Below are 22008 nucleotides of genomic sequence, written 5' to 3'. Positions count from 1 at the left end.
AGGGTTTTCACAGTGAAAATTCAAAGCAAGCTCGCTTTGAGTCCCACCCAGTGCCCAGAGCTTTGGCTGTGAATTGTGGTAAGGGTTTCCGAAAGCTCAGGTAGACTTGACTGAAGCTGCCTACCCAGCTCTGACAGCCACGAATGTCTTGATAAGCCCCCCTCTGGAGGGCTCCTTTCTGGGAGGATGGCTATAGCTCACAGCCCACCATAGCTGATGGGACTGAGCTAGAATTCTGAGGCATGGCCTATGGGGGGACAGACAGAGGGAGGAGCAGCACCACTGGCTCCGCACCCTCCTACCAGCTCCATCGCAGACACCACTTAAAGCTGCCCTGGATGTTCTCTGGCCTGATTCTGTCCAGATCCAAATGTTCACATGAGCAGGCCCCAGGCTCGCAGAGGTCTGCCTCCACGCTGTGAAGGTCCTCTATCAACGCACCTAACTCCTTGTGCCTAAAATTGGTCCATTATTGTGTTCATTGCAGTTTCCAGTGCATTCCAGTTTGCTGGCATAATTCACTGGATCAGTCTGGTCATTCTCTCTGTGTTCTTCTCAGAGGTAGGTAAAGACTGGGGCCCTGGGACTTCTGTAGGGCAACTCCTGCCCTGGGGAGACCAAGCTTTATTCTCTAAATATTTACTAGCATCCAGCCCTCTTCTAGCCCTCAAGGCTGCAAAGAGGGAGAAACAATACAGAGAACTGAGCTCTGTGCTGGGAAATGACGTTGGAGGGGCAGCTGTCGACCCCTTCAGGGAGGCCTGGGCCCCAAGAGGTGACCCCTGCATGGAATATGAGAGGATGGGCAGGTGTTGTCCAAGTAAGAAGCGGGGATGACATTTGTGAAGGTGAGACTGAGTAGGGCGTAGCTGAAGGAGAGCAAATGGTCATGTTTACAGTAAGGAGCTATAGATAAGAGTCTGGGCTGATGCCTCGGGGGCCTGGAGGTAGAGAGAGCAGTTTGGAAGCTGCCCCTTGAGGGGGGATGCTCAGGCCTGCAGAGGGCAGAGAGGATGGAGTCGCATGCCTGGCCAGTGGATTGAGCAGGTGCTGCAGGACCATGGGGTCTGGCTAGGCCGAGAGCTGCCCCCTTGGTATGAACAGAGGGGCACATGAACAAAGTGGTGGGATCAGGGGTGAGAGGCTCCCTTTATCAAGTCAGCCAGTAAAGCCTAAGTCGGTATCTCTATGTGTCAGGTATCTCTGTGTGAGAGGTATCTCTATGTGAGATACCTAAGTCAGTATCTCTATGTGAGAGGGGAAAAGCTCCTGGGGCCTTGTGGGCACTGGGTTTAATGCCAGCTGGTAGCCCAGCGTGGGACTGAAATATGTGGTAAACCAGATCCCAGGACATTGCTCTGCCTTTACACAGGGGTGCATGACACTTCTTTCAAGCAGTTTCCAGACTGTCACAGATACCCTGGCCTGCATTTCAGTGCTGTTGACTTGGGCCTGCTGCAGGCGGGGTCTCCCAGGGTGACTGGCAAGGCTGGGCTTTATCTTGTGAACAGTGGAGGGTCATTGAGGGACTGGAGAGTTGCATGTGGAAATCTGGTTCTTCTCAAGAGGAGAAGACTAGTCTAAGTCAGGTGGCTGGTCACTGCCCCTCTCCACCCATGTGCTCTACCACCACTGCCACAGGTCCACATTAGCTCACGCAGAGCCCCAGTGGGGCATTTCAGTGGGCAGCAGGCATGGGGAGAATGGCAGGGGAGAAAAGGCAAAGAGCCTGTTGGGAAGATGCATGCACACACAGACACAGACACACACATACAGATCAGTGGGTGCTGCTTCCCTGGTGGCAAAGGGGCCTCTGGGTCTCAGAGCACAGCAGAACCTTGAAGGACAGGATGAAGTGGGAAAGGAACCTCATGAGTGAAGGTATGGAAGTACAGAATATTTTGAGACCTGATCAGGAAACCCAGGGAGTTAAGAGTCCCAAGGTCCTCTTCTGGGCCAGCTGGAGGCCCTATATGATGGCCCTCGATACCCTGCAAAAATCAGGGGAGGGTTGGGCCTCAGGCCTTCAGTCCAGAACCCTGAGTCTGGGTGTGGGGCTGGGCAGCAGGCATTCCAAGCACAAAGCGTTCTCTTTCCAGGCCTCGACTCCTGCAGTCCACGGAATTGGCAGGCAAGCCTGGGCCTGAAGCTGTGAATGTGGGGGCAGATCTTGACACTGCCCCTCCTGGGAGTGTCCCAAGCGGCTCGCTGAGACCGCTGCCCTGGAGGTGCCTCAGTACCCCCTAAACAGTGCCTGCTTCCCAGCCTGCTGCCTTTTTAGGGTCTTGCCCTCTCCAGCTCCCTGGCCTCCACTCACCATGATTCCCTCCCACAAACACATGGGCCAAGGCCAGATGTCTCCTTGCTACAAACCTCAGAAAATGTGTCATGTGTCTGTGACTGCCAACAAAAATGTTTAATCAGTTGTTGCGGTTCTTCCATCTATCCCTCCGCTTTGGTTTTATTGCCTTTGCAGAATTTATTACCCAGCGTGAATTTGGCATTCCCTTCCTGTCACTGCCGGAGACAAGCCACCTGAAACAGACAAGCCCCTGTGCAAAGGAATCTCAGTCTCAAACCCCCCACTCACTCCCATTCACACATCCAGAGGGGGATGGGCCTGGGGCTTCCCACAGGCCCAGCTGGAGGAGAATGACTGTGCCCCTGACCTTGGACCTTGTCGAAGAGAGGGTTGGGTGGAGCTGTAACAAGGTAGTAAGAGAAGAGTAACAGGTGGAGCAACAGAGGGCTAGCAGTAGAGTAACAGGAGAGATCTGTCTCCCCAGCACACCCTGACCAGCATGAACACAGGGGCTGGGACAGTGATCTTGTGATGAGGCAGCCCAGCTCATGAGCCTGGGCTCTCACATGTCATGGAGTGCCCGGAAGAACCAAGCATCAGAAGGGGCTAGATTAGCCTCATAGATGTCCCCCTAGCCTGTTCCTCAGAGGGTTTGGAGTTGTGTGACCGGAGCACCTCCGGTGAGAAAGGCCAGGGCAGCCAATTTCCCTGAGTAGTGCACCACGCCAGTGTATTTGCCCCCTGAAAATGCCAGTTGTACCCTTTTAAAAAATCACACGGACAAGGGGAGTAGCCTGGGGTCACACAGCCAATTCTAGCCCAAACTGGGCCCAGGCTTCTGGGCTCCTAATCTGGTCTGTCACCGCTGCATATTTTTGTGGTCCTGGTGCCAGCAGGTTGTGAGGGGACAGAGAATCTTGGAGAAGGGCTGCCAGGGCCAGGAGCTGAGAAAGAAGAAGTCCAACCCTACAGTGCATCTGACCCCAGACCCAGTGCTACTGGCTCATCCTCCTCTAGTGTGACGTCTATATCACTCCTTCAAGGCTGAGTGGGAAATACTTCCTCCGGAAATACCCAGAGATATGTCTCTGGGCCACAGGTGGGGGGGGGTCTCTCCAGGACTCCAAGACTGGTTAGACTTAATGCGTGGGTGTTAATTCACAGACAAATTCTACAAAGGTTTGACCCAAAGGGCTCCTGATGCCGTGGTACCTTTTGACTTGTTTGGAGCAATATTCCACTCCTTGTCTCCACTGAGCTTTAGGACAACCCAGAATGTGGGTGTGACATTTTACAAGTTGGGAAACTGAGGCCTGGGAAGGCGTGGAAAGCTGCCCAGGGTCTGCAGGAGTGACAGGCTGGACCAGAAGGTGGGTGTATAAGTGCTCCATGTCGTCCTTTGCCCATCTCTGTGCTCTGAGGGCTCCTTCAGGGAAGATGGGTTACTCCGTTCTGTGCAGGCCCCAGAGGACAGATCTAGACTCAAAGAAGGGAAGCATGAAGCTGCTTTGGGCTTAGTTTGAGGACATCTGTTCAAACAGGCTGTGCTATTTTCCAGTGAGACAGATGCTTCTTAAAGTGGTAAGAGCGAGTCTCCCTCAGTCGAGCAGTCTGTGCGGGGTCCCAAGGTGACCAAGGTGAAAGCGGGTGCCCTCGAACTTTTCCTGGGCCCTGATATTCCAGATGGCTCTGAAGCACCCAAGAACGAGCAGAGCCTTTGGGATCCAGATGGAGAATTGTACAAATGGTGTTTGCAAAAACACAGGCTGCCCCACCCTTGGCTGACACCAGGACCCGCCAGCCACGTGCAGCCAGGGGGTCCAGCTGCTTCTCTTCCTGACTGTATAAGGATTTAGGGCCTGGCCAGACTGGCCACCCTGCAGCAGAGTTCCAGTGCAGGCCACGAGGTGTTGGCCCTGTCCCCTAATGCTGGGTGTGGGGGGATCTGGAGAAGCCCAGCTCTTTTCCTGGAAGAAGAAAAAGCTGACCCATGGCTGGCCCTCTAGATAGGAGCCTCAAAGCAGTGGTGGCAACAGCTGCTTCTTCCTCCTCCTCCTATTATTATTATTATTTTATTGAGATAAAGTTTACATAATATGGGGCTCGAACCCACGAACTGTGAGATCATGACCTGAGCTGAAATCAGGAGTTGGATGCTTAAATGACTGAGCTACCCAGGTGCTTGCACATAACATAACTCCTTAAACTCTACCCTCTAGCATTCAGTGTATAACCAGTGTTGTACATGACCTCTTTCTAGTTCCCAAGCATTTTCCTCAACTCTCAAGGAGGCCCCAAACCCATCACGCAGTCACTCCCCATTCCACCTTTACCCAACCCTTGCCGACCACTGATCTGCTTTCTGTGTCTGTGAACTTAACTATTCAGGATATTTCATATTAATGGAATCACAAAATACATGGTCTTTTATATCAACATGTTTTCAAGTTTACTCACATTGTAACATGGGTTAGTGTTTCACTCCTGTTACGTCTGAATACTATTCCTTTGGATGGATAGATCACGTTTTATGTTTCTGCCCATCAGTTGATCAAGGCTTCTTAGGGCCACCTCCTCTCCCAAGGCAGCCTCTCAGTCTTGAGGGAGTGTGGCCTGCCCTGTTACCTGTGCCGTGTACCAAGAGAAGGCCAGTGCCAACTGAACTGAACCAAGGCCGCCTCTTAGCAAATCAGCAGTCACCCCAAGATTCTGGATTCATGAGGGGGTCCCCCTCCTACCTGCTGCTTCCAAGCAGGAGTGAGCCTCAGTAACCACACAGAAGGCAAGAGGGTGGTAGAATGCTTTATGCTGAGAGATGAGGATGCCATTGCGTACCTTCAGAGCCCCATGAGAACTCAACAGAAGGGAGCCTGTTTGGCCACTGACTTGCTATATGTCCTTGGGCAAGTCACCGCCTCTCTCCGTGTCTTGGCTTCCCCCATCTTTGACCTGAAGGTATTGGAGCTGTCCTAGAGGCTGCCTTCCTGACCCCACCTGAGGTGGAGCCACTGCTTGCCCTTAGGGGAGAGTTTAATTTCTGTCTCCCTTTCCAACTTCCAGAGAGGTGGAAGGAAATAAGGGTCCCAGACCTGACTCACCCCCAGCCGAGGGAGTCCCTGCCCATCCTGCCACTTCTGACTTCCCTTTCCCCATCTGTAACGTGAACAGCAGCTGCCCCGCCACCTCACAGGAAAAGCCTGATAGGTTTATGAACATGCCTTAAACAGACTGAAGAGAAAGAAGTGGGTAAGAGCCCAGAGCAGTGGACTTCTAGAGGGACCAGACTTGATTTAGAAGGTTCGATCCTGCCATCCCCAGCCTGTGCCTCCTGCCTCTGTTGGGCTGGCGCTAGAGCAAGTCTGCAGTGACTTGTTGCTGCTTTTTCAGCACTGCCAGGAGCCCTTTGTCCTCACACCCCAGCCAGGCCCCACCTGGTACTGTGCAGAGATAAAAAAAAAAAAAAAAAAAACAAAACAATGCCACTATGCAGGGTTATGTGGACGTGAAAGGGGGTAACTCACATTATAGATCTGTTTGTGTGTTGTGACACTTTCCTGGAAGATGGCAGCCAAATGTCTCATTTGTAAAGTGAGTGTATCATAACCATTTTCCAGTAGATAGAGGTGCCATAGGGTCAGGAACCTCCCCATTTGCATGGAGGTACCACATTGCTAGTGGTGGCCCTGTCAAATTCCATGTACTTATTTTGGAAATGCCTGTGATTTCTGCCTGGAAGGACTGTCCCGCTTGCTACTGCTTCTCTGACACCTTCCCTTCCTTCAAGGCTCAGCCCAGGTCCCCCTCCTTCACCTCTTTCAGGCATCCTGTCCTCACCAGCCCATGTAGACCTCCCCTACTCTGAGCTGAATCCATTGTTATTTCACTCCCTTGGGCTCAGGTTTTGCCTCCCCTTCTGCTGTGAGCAGTAGGACAGGAGCCTTAGTATATTCTTCTGTCTCCCCTGATCACCTGGTATGGGATTGGGCATCTAACACTCATCATTGAAGGAGTGAATAAACATTTGAGAAATTATTCTTCAAAATCTCATTTCCATTTTTTCATTTGCCATGACCTTGGCAGTGATCTTAGGGAGCGTGAAAGTCGGATACAGAGATGAATTTTTTAGACAAGTTGGAATGTACTACTTTAGATAGTGTCAAGCTCACTGTCATTGGAAGTTTGCAGGCTCAGGCTAGATGACCCACTCATTGGGCTACTGGATAAGGGATGAAAACAACGGAAAGGGGTTGGGCCATGTGACATAACATTTAAGGTTCTCCCTCCAGCTCTGAGATTCTAGGAATAATTTCAGGTCCAGAATGTTCCGCTTACCTCACATCCTTTGTTTGTTTGTGTTGAGAGAAAGAGAGACTGAGGGAGTGGGGCAGAAAGAAAATCCCAAACAGGCTGCACACTGTCAACACAGAGCCCAACTTGGGACTCAGTCCCATGAACCGCGAGATCACAACCTAAGCCAAAATCAAGAGTCCTATGTTTAACTGACTGACCCACCCAGGCGCACCTTACCACCACATTCTTAGCAACAACTGATCTGGGCAAGTGGGGAGAACTGGGATGATACTTCTAACTCCTGGAGGAGGTACCTAGTAGGAAAGAAGCCTGTCCTCACTGGCCCTTGGCCTCAGAAGCAGACTGGGACCTCATTCTGGGCCATCAGGGTAACATTCAAAAAGCGCTGGGAGGCCACCAGACAAGAGAATCCATAGGTTGGGTCCCTGGTGACTTCTCATGCTTCATCTACATTAGAGTAAGCACTGAGGCTCTATCCAATCACAAAATAATCTTTTTTTTTTTTTTTTTTTTATGAAATAATCTTCATGTTTACAAGGATAATTCCGGCTATTGTAGAAAATTAAGAAAATATAAACAAGCCAAAATAAGAAAATAAAAATCACCCACATTCTCATCACCCACAGACAACCACTGTTAATTCAGTCTATGTCCAGTGAAACTTTTTCAATGGTCCAGTCAAGTTGACACGTAAAATTAACCATCATCCCTCCTAATACAGAGGCACTTGACAAATGGAAGCTCTTATTTATTTATTCATTTAGCCAACATTTCTAAGTGACTCTGTGATGCACTGTAGGTGGTGCTGGGTTGTAAGTTGGCTGTAGTTGGCTAAGAAGCAAATGTGTGTATTGAGAGAGCCAGGAAAGGAGCTTAAGTTCAAGCTTAAGGCAGTGATGGAAGACCTTAGAGGGGAAGGAATTTGTCTGCAGATGTGTGAGCTTCCAGGTGGATGAGATAGAAGCACCTCAGATGGCAGTCATAGAATGCGGAAGGGCAAGAGCCGTGAGCTGACACCACGTGTCTGGTTGTTGACTATGGCAGTGGAGGTGGCAAGACGTCCTGAGAACCCAGGCAAGGCCAGGTCACAAAGGCCCCTCAGTGCCTTGCTCAGGAGTTGGGGTCTTGATCCAAGGGCTGTGGGGAGACCCGGGAGGCCTCCAGGCAGAAGAGGGACATGATGGGGCATGATGAAATTGGCTTTTTAGAGAAATCACCCTGAGAGCTGGGTTTGGAGGAAGGAGGAAGACTGGAATTTGGAGACCATGTAGGAGGCATGGCTCAGCTGTGCGGGGTTAAAGGTTTGAACCAGAAAGTGCAAGTAGAGATGGAGGAAGGGACAAACTGGAGATGAATTAAAGAGCTGTATTTTGTGGGACTTGGGAATGTTCATCACTGGTGGCCAGGGGTTGGGAGGGAGTGTGGCAGTGGAGAAGACAAGACAGAGAGGGGATAGTGATGGGGTTTGCCAAGTCAGAACTGCAGCAGGAGGAGGCCTAAGCCGGACACATGGACTTAGAGGGCTTCAGGATATTGGTGGGAGTTGCAGCCAAGGGTACGATCATCCAGGGATGTGGGGAGGAAAAAGAGAAGAAACTGGAGCCCTGGGAAATAATCTTGGTATGGAGGGAGGAAAAGAAATCTACAAAGGTAACCCGAGAAGATACAGGCAGGGCAGTGGGAGGAGAACGCAGAGCATGCGGCTCCCTGGAGAGGAAAGAGGAGTCCTTGAAGAGCAGGGATGTGCTCAGTGCCCCACACGCTGCCAGACTAAGATCAATTGCAGGACATTATCCATGAGATCTGACAACAAATAGTCATCAGTAACCAAGGTGTGAGTGGTTCCACTGCTGTGGTGGGCTCATGTCAGATTGTGGTGGGTTAAGTGGAGACACCTCTTCAAAACCTGGGAGAAGAGAGAGAGAGGAGAGTGGCTTAAGGGAGACATGGGGTCAGTGAGGGATTTTTTAGAATGGAGGAAACTAAAAAGGTTTCTAGGCTAAGTGGAAGTTCTGGAACTCAACTTTGCACATCTGTGTGTTTCAGTCTGCCTCTCACCCCAGGGTGGGCACAGAGAGCACACAGTCAGTGTTCAAGGGACTGACATTTGGTCATGTGGTCCACCACCCCATTCTCTACCCTACAGGTCTTGTACCCATTCTTTTAAGGTAGCTGGGAACCTCCTGTCAAAATGAACCTAGCACCAGGGACCTGTGAACCCATGTCCCCCAGAGGTATTGGCTATTGCATGTGGAGGGGGCTCACATTTCGATCCCTAGGCAAGAGGCCACCCTCCTGGGGAGGGGGCTATGTCTGGCTCATCGTGCTCTGTCTCCATGGGTTTTGACTGTGTGCGGATGGAGGAGTGAAGCTGGTCCCTCTGCTCCTGTTTTGTCAATGCCTAAGCCTAGGAGACACTGTTGTGCTGCCCCACTATCACCCCTCAACCTGCACTTGTTACCCAAAAACCTTTCTTCTGCACACCAATTCAGGAGTGCTTTCAGCCCCTCCCACATTTCTTAATTTTTCCTCATAACTGGAATGTGGATTCCACGTTTTCCTCTTGCTGCTCTAGTTTAACTCTGGGTCTGGGGGTTACTTGGAGGAGGGAGCCAGCAGCTCTCTTTGGAGGGAAAATTTGCCCAAGAGTAGATCTGTTCCTTGAAGAAGTGCTTGGGGCCAGCCCTCTGCACCTAGTACACACTGTGGGTATTCCTTAGGCCAGCCTGCACCTCCCAACCCTGGCCAGCTGCAGGGTTACAGGGACACAGGCTCAGGGCCAGGCACGCACTGCCTCGTTCTCCCCTGCTGGTAGGCCTGGTTTTAGAATGGCTTTGCAGAGAGCGAGGGTGCCAGCCCCCGCTCAGCTCACCAGGCTGTGAACCAGGATCTCCCTCTGCCTGGACAATGAGTACCTTTGAAAAATTCGCATAGAAGCATCTTACAGACCAGCAGATGCTTCTGCCTGTATCCCCCAAGGTTCCCAAACCCTAGGAGCTCATCAGACCCTATCCCAGGGAGAGAAGCTCAGTCCCCTAAAACATGAGGCTTGGGCCTCAGCAGGAAGGGCAGGAGGCCTTGCTGCCACCTGACTAACACAGGGCCTGGATTAGATGCAAGGTTCTCACTCTGTTCTCCTGCTACCTGAAGCCTGAATCCCTTCTCTGGGGAGAGAAGAGAAGTATCCTTCCAGAAAACAGGGCTTTCTGAGGGAAAAGATGAGGGTACTTGTGGTAGAAGGAAGAGGGACTTGAGGACCCTGTTTATCTGTTTCTCCCTGAGCCTGTTTCTGCATCTGTAAGATGGCACGAGAGCTGGGCTTATAGTAATACTCAAATGATACTATCCATGAAGTTTTGCTAAGACTTTGGCCTATTTCACGTGTCAGAGCATCCTTGTCTCCTGAAGGCAAGGTTGGAACAAAGGAGGCTGAAAACCCTGAGCCCCAGGTGGGATAGAGGCAGGTGGAGCTGAGGATTTGGGTTCCCTTGGACCCTTCCTCAAAGCCCTTTGCAACTTTGGGGGGCAGGATTGCAGGACCGAGGGTCCTAGGGGTGGGAGTGGGTGATAAAATAGTCCCACCTCATTGCCCTGCACTTGTCTTTCCCCGTGGAGCTTCGGGGAGGCAGGCAGCATGGGGTGCTCGTCGCCCTTTGTTCCAGCCGATGTCACATGGTCAGTAAGGGCTGGTCAGAAACAGAAAGAGGATCAGACTTTTGACTCCTCATATAATGCTCTTTCTCCTTCTTGCATCAGGGCATGTAGCCTCCCTGTTTTCACTCGGGAAATTGTCACTTTATACATCCCTGTGGTTCTGGTGGGCGCCCTGGGGGAAGTTTGTTAAAAACGCATGTTCCTGGGCCCTGCACCCAGAGATTCTGATATCTGGATCTCCATGAGACCCCAGGAATCTGCACTGTAGACAAATCCCCAGATGCTGCTGAAGCAGTGTATCCTTGCCTGTATGTTGAGAAACATAGCCACAGCTGGATTGGTCAGCCCTTGGCAGGGCAGTGTGGCCAGGTCCCTGTCTCCATGGATGAGGGATCTCGGCAAAAGATGCTGCAGGGGAAAGCCACCAGGTGGGGTGTTTCAGAGCTGCGTTCTCATTCTGGCTTTGACTCTGATTTGGAGCAGCTGTCTCCAGGCCACCATTTCCCCATCTATGCCAGGAGGCTGGACCAGGAGGTGTTTCCACGGCTGCCTTTGGCTGTTCTGTTTCCATGGGCTGGGTTAGGAAGGAAAGGCTTCCCCAGAGGAGGGTGAGCTGAGCCAGGCCTCAGAGGATAGATCCCATGTGGATGAGCCAGCCTGGAGGGAGGCAGGTAGCCAGTGCTCCAGCTGTTCTGCTTGTTTATACATCACTACTTCAGTCATCCACCCATTAAACTTCCATCCCTTCCTGGAGCACAGGGCTCCATGTGTGATGCCTGTTCATCCCCTCATGGGGGGGTCTGGCTGAGTCTCATGCCTGGCCAGCTCCCTCTTCCTCCCCCAACCCCATATCCCCTGGGCTGCTGCCTTGTTTATAGAGAAGTGAGATGATTCCTTTTATATGAGGTTCCCAGAACAGTGAGGCTCAGAGACAGAAAGGAGAATGGTGGTTGACAGGGGCAGGGGGGAGGGGTAGTTAGTATTTAATGTAAATGATGAAAAACTTCTGGAGATGGATGGTGGTGATGGTTGTGTGACAATGTGAATGTACTTAATCCCACAGTACACTTTTAGAAATAGTTAAAATGGTAAGATTCATGTTCTGTGTATTTTACCACAATCTTGAAACAGAAAAAAGAAGGAGGAGAAGCAGCAGCCGGAGAAGTCCTATTTGGACCAGGCCTTGTTCCCCCCTGTCCTGGCCTGGACTTTGTGCCTTGGAAACCTCACAGTTGGGAATTTGGAGTAGATGTGGCTGGTGTAACATTTCAGAGGAGACACACACCAAATTTCAATGTCAGCACAAGTTAGAATGAACAGCAACAACAACAACAACAAAACCCAAGCCCATGTGTGGTGTTCTTACGCCACTTGAGTGTAACATGCAGAGTCAACTTCTGAGTCCAAATGTCAGCTCACCATGCAATGCCTGAGGGACCCCAGGCAGCTTCCTTAACCTCTCTGAGCTTCCGCTTCCCTTTCTGCAAAGTGAGAATCACATGTAAGGAGGGCTGGCCCACGGCCTGGCACGTATTGGTATGAGTACATGGCAAAGGTTAGTTTCATAAAGAATTGGAAGATTCATATCCTATAACCCATCTCTCTGGCAGAAAGGAAACTGAGGCCCAGAGAGGGGATTTGACTTGCCCAAGGCTACACAACCAGCCTGTTACTGAGCTGTAACTTCAGGATATCTTGGACCTCAACCCAGATTTCTCTCCACTCACTTAGAGCTGTCTTGCGGTGAAGCAGGGGTCCTCCAACCTGGAGATAAGGAAGCCATGTAGGAACGGACATCAGGCTGCTGTATGACCCTCTCTGTTCTCAGAGATGCCACCTGTGTCCCACCTACTCATGCCCTCATGGAAGTCAGGATAGTCTTTTCTAAGGAAGAGGGGAATTTTATCAGCTAAGCCTTTTTGTGGCATAAATGTGGGTGAAGATCCATGGGCGTTCTGCAGCTTTGTTGAGTCCAGATGGCTGGCCTTGTACTGCAGCGTGTGGGAGAAGGGACACCACCTGGTGTGAATTACTGTGAACTAGTCATCTTGGTTTAAGGAAGGGCCTACAGACAAATGTACCAGTAATATGAGACCAGCTTTTAAATATTCTCTTTGTAGAAAGATGTACTGTTGGTGAGGAAGCCTCTCCTGAAGGCACGGCATTGGAGTGAATTACTGAGGGTTTTAAGGAATTAGTCATTCATGCATGCATTTGTTCATTCACTCAAACTGTATAATCATTCAGTGTCTACTCTGTGTCAGGGATTTGGGGTAATGGAGAGAAATCAGTGTCTCTTGAGCCTTGATCGGGGGATCAGGGAGGTAATCACCACAAGGTATGATGAAGTGTAGTGGAGAGTTATTGGTGTTCAAGTTCTACAGGAATGCCAAGGAAAGAGGCACTGAGCCTGGGGAATGTGGAAGAACTTCACAGAGGTGACACTCGAGCAGATGCCAGAAGGACAGGAAGGCCCTTTCCAGGCAGAGAAGGGAAATGGCCCTGATGGTTAGCACATAGGCCGAGCTGCTCTAACAAGACAACAGAAAACACAATGGGGCTTCAACAACACAGCGTTCATTTCTCTCTCACAGAAGGACAAGTGGAGTGAACAGTGAAAGCAGACATGGTGGTGTGGGGCTAGTGGGGACCCAGGATGCTTCATCTTGCCCTGCCCTCCCTACCTGAAGATGGCTCACCACCATACCTACACACCCACATTCTAGTCTTTGGGAAGAGGGAAAGAGGAGAAGGAACCTAGTGCCTACAGGGCTGGGAAGTATCGTCTTTGGCTACGTAACCATGCTAATTATCCAATTATTCTCTAAGAGAGAAGAGGGCCACTTGGGTGGCTCAGTCAGTTGAGTGTCCAGCTCTTGATTTTGGCTCAGGTCATGATCCCAGGGTCATGGGATGGAGCCCATGTCAGGCTTTGCACTGGGCATGGAGCTTGCATGAGATTCTCACTCTCTCCCCCCTCATCCTCCCCCTCCCTGCACTTGTGCATGCTCGCTCTCTCTCTCTCTCTCTCTCTCTCTCTCTAAAATAAAAGGAGAAGAGATTAAAGGGAAGAGGAGTGAACCGTCAGTCTGCCACATGCAAAGACAAGGTGAAAGAGGAAAGAGCTTGCGTGTTTGTAGATTTTTGTGGCATGACAGGAGATGACTCTGGAGAGGGAGACAGGTTTGAGTGTTGTTTCAAAGGATCCAGGTATATTCTGCACTGCAGGGTGTTGAGCAGGGGCAGGTGGTGGGGAGGGGTTGCACAGATGGTGATGGTGATGCAGACTGGAGCTGAGGCACTCGACCTGTGGTGGAGAGGGCATGTGATCTGAGAAACACTCAGCAGATAGTGAAGACGGTTCCCATTACTGAATAAGGAGGCAGCGGCCCACCCTGATTCTGAGCTCCAGAATCTTCTCTGCTAGGGGGAGGGGCAGGGGCTGGAGAGCAGTAAACATAACCTCTTCTTTCATTTCCTCTCCTCAGACTGTTCTGCGGATTATAGTACTTGGGATCTGGGATTACATCGAAAACAAAATAGAGGTAAAGGCCAGTGTCCACCCCTACCCCCTACCTACACTTAGCCATCCTGGGAGCTGGAAAATGCCACTGTCCCACCCACCTCAGGGTGGGAGCATCAAAAAGGCCCTGTCCTCCCCCACTGGATGCAGGAGTCCCTGCGGCTGTGCTGTTGAGGGTCGGAAGGCGGGCAGACTGAGAAGGTTCCTGGCAAAGGGACAGTCTAAAACTTCTAAATTCTGCAAAATTTGAAAAGTTATTCTTGAATCATTTGGAAAAGCTGTGAAAGGTGTTTTCAAACAAGTAAATCCACCCTAAAATGGCCTGGTGGTCGGAGAGCTGGGCAGGAAACCATACAGGCACCTCCCAGCCTGTGACTCTGTAGAGCATCCAGCTGCTCTGCATCATGTAGGGGGTGGGGTGCAGTGGGTGGAGATGAGGTGCCAAGGAAGCCTGGCTGCTGCTGGGGGGTTTGTGCACTTAGGACAAGGCAAGGTGGTTAGTGTCTGATGCCCAACTGCTTCCTCACCCCCAACCCCACCCAACATCCACATTTTAGCCTCTTTGGGCCTAATGCTGGGAGCAAACATAGAGGCCTGGCCCATGGAAGTCACAGATCAAGGCCAAGCTGGAACAGGCAGATAGAAGGTCAGGGCCCAAGGCTGTATCACCCGTGCTGGGCTCCCTCCTCTCCTAGCCCTGCCTCCCTGCACGGTGAGAGACTCAACGCCAGATAGAAATGAGATACAGGCTCTGGGCTCCTGTTACCCCAGGGGAAAGGTCCTGCGTTCAGCCCCCACTGCCAGTGAGGGATTCAGCAAGGCTGGAACAGGAACTCTAGGACGTGGAATGCAGGCCCCATCCCAAGGGACAAGATGCTGGAAGCAACCCAAGGCCATCTGAACAAAGGCTGGGGAAGGGCTGAGGTCTCTAAGAGGAAAGAGTGCTCAGGGGCATGTCTGTGAGTGGGAGGTCCCTAAAGACTGAGGACTTTCAGGAGAGGCAGCCATGGATAAGGGTGACCTTCTGATGTGGAAACAGACCTCCTGGAGAAACTGGCCAGCACCAGATGCTTTGCCTGTTTCTGGGACATTCAGGAAGGTGGCCCAGGGCACTGAAATCCAATTCCTCTCACAGGTGTTTGACGGGGCTGTGATCATCCTGTCCTTGGCTCCGATGGTGGCGTCCACCGTGGCCAATGGGCCCAGGAGCCCCTGGGACGCCATCAGCCTCATTATCATGCTCCGGATCTGGCGGGTGAAGAGGGTCATTGATGGTGAGTGGTCCAAATGGGTCGGCAGAGCTTGCAGGGTGGTAGGTAGCTGCTATAGAACATGGAGCTATCAACTAAGGAGAGAGACCATGTGATATGGGGTGGGAGGGAGGGATGACCCCGCCAGCCTCAGGGATTGGAGGATGGAAACTATTGGCAACGGAGAGACCAAGCCTGTCACTGCTCACTTGATGTCATGTGTTCAGGAACCATGCATACTGGCCAGATGTCACGTGCAAACACTTGAGCATTCATTACCACATAACTATTTATGGTATGTCTGGATGGCCAGCCCTTCACGTGAGTGCTCACAGCAGGGCCTGCCATTCTGGGAGCAGTGGCTTTGTACATCCTGAGCGTTCCAACGCACAACTACCCTGGCTCCCTGCTGCCTGCAGACTCGCCACTGGCTTTGTCCAGGTTACTGGTCAAGGTGTTGCTCCCCGCAGGGTCCATCTCACCTGTGTGTCCAGCAGGGGGGTGCCCCTCCCAAGCCTGTCGAGCTGCAAACAACTAGAGAAGGTTTCTATGGGAGCTGCTGGCTTGGTTTGGGTTTTGGCTGGTGCTTCACCCAGTTTTAGTAGCACATGCTCCCATCTGGGTGTCCATCCCAGTGAGTGTCTGATCCATTCCACTTTATCATTGCCTTTGCTACCATCAGAGGCAAGGCCACCCTTCCTCCTGAGCCACCTCATCTAGAGGGCTGTGCCCTGACCCGGGTGGTTCATGTATTTCCAGAAAGAGTGTGACCCCCCAGAGGAGGGATGCTTGGTTGAAGAGGAGACCGGAAGCCTTGTCCCTGAAGTACAGGACAGGGTACTGGGATGGGATGGGTGGTCTGGGGAGGGGGAAGAGGGTGGAACCAACTCTGGGTTCCAGAGGATGGTCCTTGGACCTCTGGGGACATGACAGGGAGGCCCACTCTCCTCAGGCAGACTAGGCACAGAGCCACCCACAGATGGGCTGGTCTGCCTCTAGGAGGTGGGCTTCTGCTAGAGTGCAGGCAGCTTCAGGCCAGGTGGTCACATGGAGGGGCAAGGCATGACCAGATGAGGAGTCCTAAGCTTTTAAGTTTTTTTTTAAGTAGCAAACCCCTTTCTTCTGCAAAATCTCATACAGCTACCCAGTGTGAAAAATGGATTAAAAGTGGGGCTGCTCTGGATGACTCGGAGCAGGGCGCCAGAGCCCACCTCCGTGCCCCCTCTCTTCTCCCTGGGGGCATCTCTGAGGATCTTCTGGCCCTTTGGAGCACTTTTAAATCACTGGGATAGACTGCTAAGACTATAGACTGTATAGTATATAGACTCTAAAGTTATTCCAGCCCTGAATTTTGGTTGCAAATGACAGAAATTGTGGCTGTGAGAGTACCCCGACAACCTTTGTCAGGGACTAGGGAGCCTGAGGCAGAACGGACAGCCTCATTCTGGGGTCTCATCCCTTGGCAGGGCACCCTTTCCCTGTCCCCACCCCATATCCTACCCAGTTAGCAGTGTGAGGTATGATGTCTTGTCAGGGATCTCTTAATCCAGAATCTTTATCAAACTGAAAGGCCCAAGTGGGAAGGCTTTGAGAGATCATCTAGTCCATTCCTGTCATTTGATAACTGGGGAAACTGAGACCAAGAGGGAGAATTGTCACACAGCAGAGCAGGCGATGAGCCAGAAGTGGAAAGTAGGATTGTTGGCACCCACCAGTGTTCTTCATACATTCACTCACCCCCATCTGCTCAGGGCCCTGCTCTTGGCTCCATTTATGAGAACATCCTCTCCCTTCAGGGAAGGAACAGTGCCTTCTGGCTCTTCTCTGCCAGCTGTGGACAGCTGGACACCCTCACACTGATGGATCTTGACAGCCCTTGTGATACTCTTCCCAGCTGTCCCCTCCCCTTTTCCTGATACAAATCAGGCATTGCTGTGCCACTGGGAGCTGCAGGATAGGCATGTGCTGTGTGCATGTGTGGGCGTTAATTTGTTTCTCTTGCCCTGGGTGTGAACTGGCTTCAGCAGAGATCTGAGGAGGCAGAAGCCGCTTGGTCCAGCCTCTGGAACCTAGAGGTAGGTCTGCAGGACATGTGGGCCGCGCTCAAGTTTAGAAGCAAGCAAGAGTTATGCTTTCTTTTCTGCATGATCCCTGCAGCAGCCAGAGAACATCTGGAGGGTGAGACACTGTGGGTGGAAAAGGGACTTGAAGAGTGGAGATGTGGAGATTGTAGAATACAGTGGCAATAGAGGCATGTGACTGGGGTTTCTGTTGAGTCAGGAAGAGCTTGGTTCTGTGAGATATGAGAGTGTGAAGGCCAGAGCATAAGGGTTGGGTCAGGAGTTGACTTCCACAGAGCCCAGAGAACTGCCCAAGGGAGGGGCCTATGGGGCTACCACTGGGACCCTCCAATCCAGAGTCTAGTCTCTCTGCTCTGGGTCTCAGTGTGTGCATCAGTGATTGATATGATTGTCTATGAGTAACAGACCCAGAATAACAGGGACTTAAACAAAACAGAAGCTTATTTCTGTCACATGAGAGTCTGCAGGTAGGCAGTCCGGGGCTGATGTGGCACTCTCTGTAGTCAAGATTCCATGCTCCTCCCATTTTGTTGCTCTGCTGCATATAGTCTACTTTACAAAGTCACCCATGGCCCAAGATGGCTGCTCCAGTGCCAGCCATCACATCCTCATTTCAGCAGCTAGGAAGAAGGAAGAGACAAAGATAAAGAGGCAAAAGGAAAGTTCCAGATGCCTTTTCTTTTTAGACATCGTTATTAAGATATAGGTCACACACCGTAAAACACCCATTTGAAGTGCACAATTCAATGGCTTTTAGTATATTCATAGATTCGTGCAAATATCACCAAAATCTAAGCTTAGAGCATTTTTGCCACTTCAGAAAGAAAGCCCATACCCACCAATAGTCACTCCACATTAGCCTCTCAGCCCTGGGCAGGCACTAGTCCACTTCCTGTCTCTATAGGTTTGCATCTTCTGGACATTTCATAGAAACGGAACCATATGATATGTGGTCTGCTGTGTCTGACTTCTTTCACCTTGCAAAAACGTCTTCAAGGTTCATCCATGTGTAGCATATGTATCAGAACTTCATTCCTTTTTATTGTTGAATAGTGCTCCTTTGTATGGATGGAGCACGTTTTCTGTATCCATCAACTGATGGGCATTAAGTTTGTTTCCACTTTGGGCTGCTGTGGACATTCATGTACAAGTTTTTGTGTGGACATATGTTTTCATTTCTCCTAGGAACCCAAGAATTGAATCACTGGGCCATGTAGTCACTGTGTTTAACCATCTAAGAAATTCCTTAAGAGTTTTTCCAAAGTGGCAGTGAGTGAGGGTTCCAGTATTTCCACTTCCTCATCAATACCAGCTCCTGGAAGCTGCTGCATCACACCTCTTTCATCCCATTGTCCATAATGTGGTCTCATGGCTGCCCATAACTGCCTAGGAGACTAGAAAACATAGTCCTTGCTCTAGGCAGCTGTGCACACAGCCAAAAGTAAGGGTGTTATCACTAGGGAAAAGAAGAAAAACAGATATCTCAGTCACCACTGGTTAGGATTCTGGCCCTTTTCTACTGCCTGGATGCTATTGGGTACCTAGACATTCCCCCCAAGCCCTACACCCCTGGCCCCTCTAGGAACTGCTCCTGGACTGAACCTGCTGCTGACTGAATGCTGGGACCGGCCCCTTCCCAGCCTGAGCCCTGCTACTGCCAAGTTCTTCACAGAGCTGTCTCTCTTCCAGCTTACGTCCTGCCTGTGAAGGTGGAGATGGAGATGGTCATCCAGCAATACGAGAAGGCCAAGGTCATCCAAGACGAGCAGCTGGAGAGACTGACGCAGATCTGTCAGGAGCAAGGGGTAACGCCCTACCACTTCCAGTCTGTCCAGGGCTGAGGGCCCTGCTGGTGCCTAAAGCTGCAGGAAGCCAGAGCAGCTGGGCCCCCAAGGACACAAAGGGAGCCTGAGGCCCCGAGAGTGGGAAACAAGTCTCTAAGGTCACTCCTGCTCAGCGCAGCCAGGCCTGGGTGCTTTTGTTTTGGTACCACAGTGACCAGTCAGCTCTCCAACCTGAGCCAGCTGAGTCACCAACTCAGTTCATCAGAGTCTTCTCAGCTCAGTGGTCTCTAGAGCAGGGGACAACTTCTGTCTGCAGAGGTTGCAGGCACCAGTGTGGGCCAGTCACCACTCAGGACCCCCCCCCCCCCGCAGACACCCCAAAGAGGTGTTAGCAGTTCTCTGTCTTCTAGGAGCTGCGGGGAAGAGAAAAAGGTGACAGGCCCTGGGAGGCCGTGCTCGGCAGAGCCGGGGGGCTGGGCAGCTGGGCCAGGGAGAGGGCTTGTCTAGCTGGGTCCTGCAACAAGGCTCCAGAGCTCTGTAGAAACACAGCCTCCAGTGAAGAAATGTTCTAGTACCCAGTACGCAGGGTAGGAATGCCACAGAGGGGACTAGCTAGCAAGGTGGTGGAAGGTGTGTGAGAGGATGGACTGTCATTCCGGCCTACGCCTTGGCTGCTGGGGAGAGGACACTCCACTGCCCCTTGCCCTGTGAGCCACATAAGCTATGCCCCCGCCCTTAGTGCCCAGGGCCAATCCAGGCATAGAATGCCCCAGCTGTTTGCCCCACGTGGGGCTGAGCACTTCTGGCTTGCGGTGTGGTGAGGATGCACACCCCTTGGTTCCCTCCCCCTGCCCCATAGCCGAGCACCCAGGCACTCTCAATGAGGGTCTGAGGGCCACACACAGCTGTCATTCTTGTCAACCTCATGCCTCATTCATCTCGCACGTGAACACTCTGATGGAGTCAGGTGGAGTCACCTGTCATTCTGACAAGCCCCATGCCATCCCGTCTCTTAGCTTTGGTTGTGCTGTGTCCCTCTCCTGAATCCTTACCCCTTGCAAGCTCTGCCTATCGAACTTGTGCACAGCCTGCAAGTCTTTGCTTTTCCACAAAACATGGCACTCCCCCTTCACCACAGCCACTGCTCCTTTACCCGCCAGCCCTTGCTGTTGGCCTCCAGAGAGCATGGGGCACTTGCTGCCATGGGCTGTCATTATTTGCACCCGGGACTGCTTCTCCCACTGAGTGGACTGCTCCACAAGGGCAGGCCTCGCCTGACTCATGTTTTCACTCAGCCCAGCGCCCCGCATATTGTGGGTTTCCTGGCCCCTCAACCCCAACCTCTCATAGCTGGAGGAAGAGCTGGGGGGGGTGGGTGGGGTGGAATGGGAAATCTGTGGAATGTCACCACAAATGGATCCCTAGAAATGTCCCACAGGAACCGGCACACAGAGTCTTCAAAATCATCTCCTTGGAATGTCTGTCAGGGAACCAAATCTTTTTATCTACTTTGGGAACACAAAATGCTTATGGGTGATGAGGGGACATCAGGGGACATAGCCCTCAGGAGCACATTATCCAAGGGATCCTGGGTGTAGGGCGGTCTATCCAGAGCTGTGGACGGGAAGACCAATATCCTAGCCCCTAAGTAGTTGGAGTCAGCTTCATTTTCTCGCCCATACATCTGGTCAGCCAGCACCATCCCAACCTGTGCCGGGCACTAGGAGCACTGTCGTGGAGAGGATTTGGCCCCTACCTTCATGCGGCTCTGGGTGACTCAAGGAGTGTGGCAGGCCCATAAACAGTGGCAATCTGGTGCATGCATGCTTCAGCAGGGACGTGCCTGGGGGCTCTGCATGCCACGGGGACAGGAGAGTGGTGGGTTTCCAGGGGAGCTGACATCGGGCAGGGTCTCTTGGAGACGGATGTCTGGCAGAGGGGACAGATGAGGCACTAGAGTGGCTGTTGTACCAGGGGCGCTTAAGGCCATTCAGAGTATGAGCAGCGGGAGAAAGTAGGAGGATCTGGAGGCAGGCTTGGGAAGGGCCTGCCTGGCTGATCAGGGAGCTTGGGCTCCAGCCTATAGGGAAGGGTGAGGCCTGGAGTGTTAGAAGCAGGGGTTGGAGATCTGATCAGGTTGGAGTTTCTGATGGATCTCTCTGGCTGCTGTTGGAAGCAGGATGGGCGAGGGCAGGAATGGAGACAGGATGCCTGGGTAGAGAGGCCTAGGTTTGGGACAGACAGAGGTATAGAGGAAGAGGGGAGAGGACAGATCTGGGTGACATCCAGGACCTGGCTAGAGCTTAGTCAGGCAGCTCTCAGTCTACTGTCTAATTGGAAAATGAACACTCTGCCTCAGTGGCCACATGACAGACGCCCACAGGGTGCCACATCTGCCCTTCATAAATTCACACACAGCCTCCCAGCCCGGCAGAGAACAAGCTGACCCTACAGCAGCCTCACATCAACACCACATGGGCCACGTAGCTGAGAGAAAACCCTAATGGCAACCCCACCCCCAGCGGTTTCCAGCAGGACTCCTGTCCTGAGCCCCCAGAGACCCCGTGTTCCTGCTGTCCTGGTTTAAGTCACCCCCCACATGTGCCCTCCTTCCTAGGGGGCTTGGCCAGAGGGAGACTCCCTTGGATTCTGCACAGGAAAGAGCCAATAAATAAAGACAGATTCCCTCTAGGTAGTGACATCTGGAAAAGAGATGAACAGAAAGAAACAAACCGTTTTAATTTAAAAAACACCTGAAGCCTGTAATCTTAGTTGAGACAGCAGAAAGAGGCAGCTGGACTGGAATCCCAGCGGGATTCACAGGGAGGCCACAGGGAGGGCCACAGGGAGGGCGGGAGGGGGCCCGGTGAGAGCAGAGGAACCATGGATGCTGCTCTCCACTCCACAGGCGGGGCCAGTGGACACCTACCTCATTTCCACCTGTGTTTTGGGACTAGGTTTGAGACTTGACTGGGCTACAAATACCCTTAAAAAATGAGGGTGCTCATGGCATTATCAGGGCAGCCAACCACTCTGAGAGGATAGCGCCTGGAATGGTTAGGAGAGACTTCAGCAACAGACCTGAGTGCAAAGCCAGCTTGGC

General features: G+C 51.9%; 1 protein-coding gene across 1 annotated transcript in view; it reads left to right on the top strand.

Annotated features, from left to right (window-relative positions):
- TMEM266 (transmembrane protein 266) overlaps positions 1–22008 on the top strand; it is a 130058-nt gene that overhangs the window by 81364 nt on the left and 26686 nt on the right. Inside the window, exons 5-8 of the mRNA XM_040493350.1 lie at positions 488–561; positions 13756–13812; positions 14926–15064; positions 18811–18926. Coding sequence (XP_040349284.1) covers positions 488–561; positions 13756–13812; positions 14926–15064; positions 18811–18926 — 386 coding nt within the window. The remainder of the gene's footprint in view (positions 1–487; positions 562–13755; positions 13813–14925; positions 15065–18810; positions 18927–22008) is intronic.

This window comes from Herpailurus yagouaroundi, unplaced genomic scaffold (genome assembly GCF_014898765.1).
Source record: "Herpailurus yagouaroundi ecotype Mexico unplaced genomic scaffold, PumYag 184, whole genome shotgun sequence".
NCBI classification, from domain to species: Eukaryota; Metazoa; Chordata; class Mammalia; order Carnivora; family Felidae; genus Herpailurus; species Herpailurus yagouaroundi.
This window is presented reverse-complemented; position numbering and strand designations above follow the sequence as displayed.